The following is a 9,269-nucleotide window of genomic DNA, read 5'->3' on the forward strand; positions in this document are numbered from 1 at the left end:
TACCAAGACCAAAATCTATGTAGTTTTTTCTGTTTGTATATATACTTTTTTATATTAAAATAAAAACAGACGCAATTAGGAAAATTGACGCGATATATTTATATATGTTGAGGTTCTTAAGTGCGTGCGATGGTTAGAAAAAAATCGTCCCCCTTCGAAAAAGTACTTCCCTTTTCAATTAAGTCGCGTCGAGTTTTGCCATCGCCGCCGGTAGCAGTAAAGAAGAGCAGAAGTAATTTTTATCACTCTTAATAATGCATTTAACTCCTCTCCTGGCTGCTCACTTAAAACTGTATTTAGACTGCTCTAAATTAGCTTATAATTTGTCAATAAAAAAGAGAACGCGGTGTCACATCTAAAGAGGCTGAGTGAGGCCACTTAAAACACTTTAAAAATAATCTCATCTAAATAGTTTCACAGCGTGTAAATAAGCGTTGCCATTAAGTTTTAAATGCTTTTAATCTCGTATTTTTTCCACCGCTGTCACTTGCGGTCTTTGAGGTTTTTATTTATTTACAGTGCTTGTATAATATCTGTTGTAAAATTGAAACACGCGTTTATGTAATTTTCGTTTACAATTCGCAATAGAATTTATATCTTAAAATCTCATGAGGCTATTTTATTGATAAAATTATTAGATCCGTTCTCAGAGTAAAAATAATATTAAAAAATTCTGTTTCCATCTTCTATCTATTTTATTTACAACACACTTACTTACAAATTCTGTACTGTTTTATCTTTAGTAATTTACTAAAAATTGATTTTTTTATGTATTATGGTATTGACTACATGAAAACTATAATGGCTAATGTAGCAATATCAGATTGTCATGTTACAATAGTTAGGATATATTTTATGGAAATCGAACAGCAAAGACTAGAATATGTATAATTCCTATATTATTTCATTAACAGTATGCAGTTTTAATTTATTTCATTATTGCACATGCGATCGTTCAAGTTACATGTATTACAGAAAAGTATTAAATTTTGTAGACTGGGAGCGTAGCGCACTCCTGTAATTCATGCGATTGGAAGGTCGGGTTTAGAGGATGGTTTGAGGTCGGGAGTCCTGGTGCAGGGTGTTTCCACGTCGACCAGGTGTCCACACTAAGCTCGGCGTCGATATGGGCACCCCGGAGGAATCTGGGGTGGCCAGGTTGGCTAAGGAGAGGCGAACCGGGCCAGGGGAGAAATCCAGCAGCCAAAAGTCTCCGCGTTGTGCAGTAGCGGGATCGCGCCCGGGAGTGGAAGCCCTGTAACAGCCTGACCAATACAATCAGACCTAATCCTTTTAACACTCGCAAACCCTTTTCCTAACCAAATTTTATCTACTTCAGTTATAATTTATACGAACAAATGCAATAACATTAGTTAAATTTTATTGCAGTTTATATATATGCAACTCTTTGTACATGCCTGCAGTTCTTATATAAGTTTTGTCTAATGTAAGTTCCAATTGGATTACAATAACATTATGTAAAATTTACTAAAGTCAATATATATGCAACTTTTTCTACATATCTAATATTATTATGTAAATTGCATGTAATTACATCCCTATGTACTTCCTTTAAGTGATAATAGTTCAATAAGTCACAAAATTATTTATTTTTCAATGTTCCGAAGCAACTATTACAAATTTACTTGAAGACTAAAGTGCCCTCTTTGGATAAGTAGCTAAACAAGTAATTGACATTTTACGTAAAATCTAAACCAAAGAATCATTGAAAATTGTAAGGTTATGTTATACAGCGGTTGTTTTAGCATTGTCATTTTGTGAGTTTTCAGTTTAGAAAGAATTAATCTTTTCGTCAAAGAGAAAAAACAATGGCTTTAATGGATCTATGTGGGATGTCCTTCCCGGAACAAATGAAGGATGGCATGTTTAATAACGAGGCAATGCAACTGGGCCAGAATTTCACCAATAACTTGGAACTCTCTGTACCCCCATTTGATAATGTAAGTTAACTGATTGTATATGTAGGTATTTTGCATTAGTTGATCTTAAATGTTACAGCCAGCAGAAGCACTTGCTGAATTCAACACAGATGAGAGTGGAAAAACAATTAAAATCAAATTCGATCATGGTACAACAACATTGGGTTTCCAGTATCAAGGAGGTGTTGTTCTGGCTGTCGATTCTAGGGCCACTGGTGGCGCCTTTATCGGTTCACAATCAATGAAGAAAATCGTGGAAATCAATGATTTTCTCTTGGGTAAATATTAAATTCTATTCAACAAATATTGTTTGTGCAACATCATTTGTATACTGGTAAACATTTTTCTCAAATGTGTGTTCCTGAACTTTGGTTTCCTTTAGGTTGAACCAAAGATGTATTTTGAGTGTAATGGTTTCAGTTTTTGAACTGCATTATAGTTATTTATATCAATTTAGGTATAAGAAGTCCTAATTACTAAAAATTGAAAATGCGATATTTCTAGAGATGTTTCAATAACACACTATTTTTTGTTATTAGGTACATTGGCTGGTGGTGCAGCTGATTGCGTCTATTGGGATAGAGTGTTAGCGAAGCAGTGTCGCATGTACGAGCTCCGCAATCGCGAAAGAATTTCAGTTGCAGCGGCATCCAAGTTGATGTCAAACATGGTATATAATTACAAGGGAATGGGTCTCTCCATGGGCATGATGCTTGCCGGTTGGGATAAGAGGGTAAATACTATCGCAACATCTGCAAGTGTGATTTATTAATAAATTGTAATAATTCAGGGACCGCAATTGTACTACGTCGATTCCGAAGGCACCAGGACTCCGGGTAAAGTGTTCAGCGTGGGATCCGGTTCAATTTACGCTTTCGGCGTTCTGGATTCTGGCTACAAGTGGGATTTGACCGATGAGGAAGCCTACGAGTTGGGCAGAAGGTCAATCTACCATGCCACTCACAGGGATGCTTATTCTGGAGGTATCGTCAGGGTTTACCACATGAAGGAAAGTGGCTGGGTTCATATCGATAACAATGACTGTACCGACATGCATTACAAGTATCAGGAGGAGAAGGATAAGCTGGCCGCGAAGGAAGCGGAGAAAATGAGTTAGATTATAAGCTGTTTCGTATTTAATTTTCTAATGAATAAATTCATAACGTATTTTCCTTAATCCTCAATTTTACAATATTTTTGTTTGTATTATGAGCAGCGAATTGTACGTGTTAATTATAAGGATTTAATGGGATCGACTGTTTTCTTTTATGCGTTAATTTGTTTCGCATCGTTTGATATGTCCCTCCTCATTGACAGTATGTCAATAAAATCTATATTTAATAATCTCGGTATGATATGACTGATATATACGTGGTGGCATGTCATGCGCTGTAAAGCATTTCGCACGACGGCGCGGTCGTTGATTTGGTGAACGTGCACAAGCTCGCTGCTCGCAGTTGTGCTCGAGAGGTGACTTTGAGATCGTTGCGATGGATCCCCGACCTTCTTTAACCAGCGAAGCCGCTTGGCTTGAATTGAAGGAGTACTTTAAATCCAATTTGGACAATCTGAAGCTGAAGGACCTCTTCGCCAAGGATCCGCAGAGATTCCAGAAATTCAGGTATATCCATTCCTTGTTCTTACATCTCAATTGGTAGCAAACTTTGAATGAACTATACTGACCGTGTCCTTTCTCGACCTTGCAACTTTCACCGAAGTAAGCATAGGTGCACGAAGGATGTGGCTATTATTAAGTTCGCTCTCTGCTATCGAATTTATCTTATCGGAATGTTGCGCGACTTTAAAATATGCCGCTTCCAACACTACAATAATAATATAAACAATATGAATTCGATATTTAAAATTTATCAAAACACGTCAATTCAATGCATAACTTTTAAATATTTACATTTATGTGAAGTTTTACAAAAAATAAATATATAACATATTAATATACAATGCGTTTAAAAAAATAAATATATGCAAAAGTGGAAGTCTAATTTCTATATATTCAATTTTTGCATTTCAAACAAAAATATGAAACAGTTACGTGATGAAATATATTAACAGTTTTGGTCTTTATTAAAAAATAAAAATTAATAATTTTTTAGCTAAATAATTTTATTATAAAATTCTGAGCTTGTAATGAAAAACAACTATTAAATATTTATATTAGCAACGTCATTGAATATATTAATAAGTCTTTCTACCCAAAAAATACACTTCCTTTAGCAAAATCAACATTTTTAATATAAATATTATTTTCATTCAAAATTCATTATTCTAGTTAAATAGTTCTATAAACTATGAAACTTTGGACAAAAAAAATCAATAATTTAATAAAGCACATTATTCAATTATTAGGAAACTATACTGGGTGAATATTTCCCGGAAGCACTCTATATCGCTGATTAAGTTATGTAATTTTATCGATGTCGCAGAACAGAAACCTTTTAACTAATAATATACATCGAGCGTAACATTACTTTTTTTTTATAAATAACCGGTTGAACTAAATAAGCGGGTTGGTAAAGTTAATTAACTTTTTTTTATTAATTTACTAGTTTATTTGTATGTTCGAAATGTTAGTTGTAATTGCATTTAGGAAATAATAAGACGACCGCGCTTCACCTGATGTCGCCTATCGAGTAATTGATGTTTGATTGCATCCGCACAACGGATTTGATTTACTGGATGGAGGAATATCACGTCAGAGAGACATATCCTAACCAATACAGATATTAATAGCATTCTGTCGAAGTACAGTCGGCATTAACAATACGTTTATATATACATTTAGGCGTTTCTCAACTAATTGATGTTTGATTATATCCGTTAAACGCATATATTTTAATATTACAAATTTATTAAAAAAAAAATAACGGGTTTTTAAAAACGGACAAACGTTTTATGGTTTGTATCATATTAGTATCATATATGTAAAAACTTGCTGCGCATATTATTAATATAGTTTATGTAATTTCAAGAGACAGTAAACATGTTTACAATTTATTTCTGACAATATATTCAATGATAATATTTTATAATTTAAAATATATTTCTTCTTAGACGTTTTCATATAACAAATACAAATTAACTAACTAATTTTGATTTATATAAACTATTTATTTTAAAGTAATTTGCACAAAAAGATAAATTGATGCAATTGTTTATTTTTGGTGGTATTACTTATTTGAAATGATGAAATTTAGTATCTAGATTGATAAAAGATTGCTTGATATAAGTTACGTGAAATAGGTTAAAGGTAAGTATTATTGAGCTGGAGATTCGATTACGGTGGATGATGAAATAATTGATGAAGTCCACTTGCACAGATTGAAAGATTTTATTTTTAATTTAATTTAATTTTTATTATTCCCATTTTGTGCCAAATTGGGTATCGATTCAGCTCAATCTGAACAAATATTTCAATTTTATATTGATAGAGATTTTTTACTTAAGGAAGTCAAAAAATATAACTATATATTATTAATATTGGTTTGGTCTTACTCCAGTAAATTATATCCGTACTGCAGATGTAATCAAACATCAATTTATCGATAGACACCATAAGAAGAAGCAGTCGTCTTATTATTTTCTAAATGAATTTGATGAGAATTTGCATATGACGAATAAAATAAGAACGGTTTTTGCATTAAATGTAAAGTTGTATTTGAAATGTAATGTGTATGTATATTGATGTTGTATCTAAACCGTCTATATACGTTTTCTATATATACTTTCTAGCCCGTGGCGAAGTGAATGTGGTTTCAATCGGCGCATTCAAAACATTGATCCAATTTAAAGTTTCCATTTCGAGGCACAATTTTATTTCTTTTTAATAGATACATTGTGGTTCGATGATATACCTTTTCGTGAGAACTATATAAATATGCAAGGGCGGAACTTTAATCTTTTTGCAGCTGTAATTAGTTGCAGTAGTTTCCGTCTATTAAGAAATTGTATTTATTATTATTTTTTATTTAAAGCATGTTGATAAATTATTCCTTTGATCTACTTCTTTGCGAGAGCGTCGCTGTATAAATAAGGAAGGGAAGAACTTCAATTGTTTCGCTGTTGTAGTAAGTTGTTGCGTTCCCTCGTCTATTAGGAAATTGAATTTCCTCCAAGCACGAAAACTTATAATTATGAAACTTTTGTTCGTTAAATATTAATTAATTGAAGGTATTCGTTAGCGAGTCGTTTCTAAAATTGGAGCGTACGTATATTTTAGTAGCGAGTAAATATTGTACGGTCTCACAAATAAATGGTCTTCTAACGATCCCCGCATTATTTATTATTGCGCTCAATTCTTTTTCTAAAAATAAACTTATTGAATTTTGAGGTAGACCGTCGTCGCATCTTGCTTGGGGAAACCGAAGCTGCGTTAAATAAATTTGATTGTATCAAAAACGCGAGTCGAATAAATCGAATTGAAATTATATTGGAAAAATTTAATTTGCATCTTGCAATTTCATTTCGTCATCTCCTCGGAAGAGGAGGAACATGATGCATGCACATTATTTTGCGCACATATGTAGCACAAAATCAATAGAATTTCATCTGGCAGAGGAGGAAAGGTGACGCTGAGGATATAGATTATATCCGTCAGCGGTATGCTTAACCCAAATATCTAGACCATTTTGTTTCATTCATATCAATATGTGTAATTGTTTTTGTTGTTGTTCTTGTTGTAGCATCAAAATTGATACACCGAATGACGGTGATATCCTCGTTGACTATTCGAAGAATTGGGCGGACGATGAGCTCATGGCGAAGCTATTCAGGTTGGCGAAGGAACGCAAACTGGAATCTGCCCGATCTGCGATGTTTGCAGGTGAAAAGATTAATTTCACCGAGGACAGGGCTGTCCTCCACGTCGCACTCAGGAATCGCTCAGGAAAGCCGGTCATCGTGAACGGAAAAAACGTAATGCCCGACGTTGATGCAGTTTTAACTCACATGAAGGAGTTTACTAACTCGATTTTAAGCGGCCACTGGAAAGGGTAACTAATTCATCCGATGGCATCCGAAACTCTAAAACCATTTGCATTTATCGATTAGGTTCTCTGGTAAGCAAATTACGGATGTTGTCAATATTGGCATTGGCGGCTCCGATTTGGGTCCGTTGATGGTCACCGAGGCTTTGAAATCCTATAACAAAGGCCTAAAGATGCATTTTGTTTCCAACATCGATGGAACTCATTTGGCCGAAGTGCTGATGAAAGTTGATCCATCTAGTGTGCTCTTTATCATCGCCTCGAAAACGTTTACCACTCAAGAGACAATAACTAACGCAACTTCGGCTAAAAAGTGGTTCTTGGAGTATGCTAAAAATGTAATATATCTAAAACTATATTGATTTCTTTTTAAATTAAATTAAATTAAATTTGTTTGCAGCCTGCCGCAGTGGCCAAGCACTTCGTGGCTCTCAGCACGAACGAAGTCAAAGTGAAAGAGTTTGGAATCGATCCGGCCAATATGTTTGGTTTCTGGGATTGGGTCGGTGGAAGGTATTCCCTGTGGTCGGCCATCGGATTGAGCATTTGTCTCTCGTTGGGCTACGACAACTTCCAGCAACTGTTGGAAGGCGCGCATTTCATGGATAACCATTTCCAGACTGCTCCATTGGAGAAGAACGTACGTTATTCATTTCCTATGTAATTAGCTTATTAGCTCATCATCAACTTTTCAGATCCCGGTAATATTAGCTCTCTTAGGTGTTTGGTACAGCAATATGTGCGGGGCAGAAACGCATGCCTTGTTACCATACGACCAATACATGCACCGATTCGCCGCGTATTTCCAACAAGGAGACATGGAAAGTAACGGAAAATATGTTACGAGAAGCGGACAGGTGGTGGACTATTCGACTGGACCGATTGTGTGGGGTGAACCTGGTACTAACGGCCAACATGCCTTCTATCAGTTGATTCATCAAGGAACCCGTCTGATTCCTGCTGACTTTATTGCTACTGTGCAATCTCACAACCCCATTAACGGCGGCATCCACCACAACATTTTGCTTGCCAATTTCTTGGCCCAGACCGAAGCTTTGATGATGGGTAAAACCGAAGAGGTCGCTAAACTTGAACTTGAGAAAAGTGGCATGGATGCAGACTCTATTAAGAAGATATTACCGCACAAAGTATTCAAGGGGAACAAGCCTACTAACAGCATAGTTGTAAAGAAAATGACGCCGTTCGTTCTGGGTGCTTTGATCGGTAAGTAACACGCATCTTGCCATTTGCAAATTATCTAATTTCCTTTTTTTTTTAATCTCATTTTAGCAATGTACGAGCACAAGATTTTCACTCAGGGTATCATTTGGGATATCAATTCGTACGATCAATGGGGTGTGGAATTGGGTAAACAATTGGCGAAAGTCATCGAGCCGGAACTGAATGATAACAAACCGGTCTCCACTCATGATTCCTCAACTAATGGACTCATCAATTTCATTAAAGCAAACCGCTAAATAGTTGTTGCTTATCAAATAGCTGTAGCATTTACTTGATGTGATGTCCGCAGGTGCGGATTTGATGGAATTAGTGCCACCCAATTTACCTATATTTTTTACATACCCTTTATTATTTTTATATAGTATATCTAATTTATTCTCTTAATATAAAGAAAAAACAAACTTATTATAGACATTTTTATCCAGTCCACAAATTATATGTAAAATGTATTTTAGATATGTGTTATATTTAAATAAATATATATATATATATGTACAATACCCTTACACTTTATGTTTACTATACCTTTCCAATAATCAAACATTATATAAATAAATACTAATGAAAATATAATTAATAATTTTACAAAAAATTCCTGAAAATGTAACAAAACAAATATTGATGGATATTTGTATAATGGATCCATGTTATATAGAAAAAGTATGTATGGTTGCATATATTATGCAACGGATTCGCGTTATTTGTGCATATTTGTACAACACTTCTGGTAAAATTCAATATATCTTAATAGCCATAAACTTTACATATTTAGATTGCAAGTTTTTGGATAAGTAATCCAATGTAATATTGAATATCATTTACATTCAAATGTATTCCATTAATATTTACTATGCAAAGTAATTACAATAAGTGAATCTGTTTTCAATACATTCATCATAAATTAATGGTTGTTGTTAGCGAATAAAAGAATGTTCTAGGTGTGCAAAAATATTTCTTTGGAAATTTACCCTAAGATAAAACTTATTTTTAATCTTATCTATTACCGCACAAAAAAAATCCACTTGCAGCAAACACCGGTAATCTAAAAAGTTTACAATTAAACCAGCAAACATTTACGTATTAGAGT

General features: G+C 34.2%; 2 protein-coding genes across 2 annotated transcripts; both read left to right on the plus strand.

Moving 5' to 3' along the window:
* Nucleotides 1-1,714: 1,714 nt before the first annotated feature.
* LOC108560525 (proteasome subunit beta type-5) lies at nucleotides 1,715-3,192 on the plus strand. Its single transcript, XM_017918099.1, has 4 exons — nucleotides 1,715-1,961; nucleotides 2,020-2,218; nucleotides 2,480-2,673; nucleotides 2,731-3,192. The coding sequence occupies exons 1-4, from the start codon at nucleotides 1,830-1,832 to the stop codon at nucleotides 3,055-3,057; spliced, it is 852 nt and encodes a 283-aa protein (XP_017773588.1). The 5' UTR covers nucleotides 1,715-1,829; the 3' UTR covers nucleotides 3,058-3,192.
* Nucleotides 3,193-3,355: 163 nt separating this feature from the next.
* On the plus strand, nucleotides 3,356-8,633 carry LOC108560524 (glucose-6-phosphate isomerase). Its single transcript, XM_017918098.1, has 6 exons — nucleotides 3,356-3,561; nucleotides 6,638-6,946; nucleotides 7,005-7,278; nucleotides 7,341-7,580; nucleotides 7,636-8,164; nucleotides 8,231-8,633. Exons 1-6 carry the CDS (start codon nucleotides 3,431-3,433, stop codon nucleotides 8,416-8,418), a joined length of 1,671 nt encoding a protein of 556 aa, XP_017773587.1. The 5' UTR covers nucleotides 3,356-3,430; the 3' UTR covers nucleotides 8,419-8,633.
* Nucleotides 8,634-9,269: the final 636 nt, after the last annotated feature.

The sequence above is a fragment of the Nicrophorus vespilloides genome, unplaced genomic scaffold (assembly GCF_001412225.1).
Source record: "Nicrophorus vespilloides isolate i.1.1-1 unplaced genomic scaffold, Nicve_v1.0, whole genome shotgun sequence".
Classification (NCBI taxonomy): domain Eukaryota; kingdom Metazoa; phylum Arthropoda; class Insecta; order Coleoptera; family Silphidae; genus Nicrophorus; species Nicrophorus vespilloides.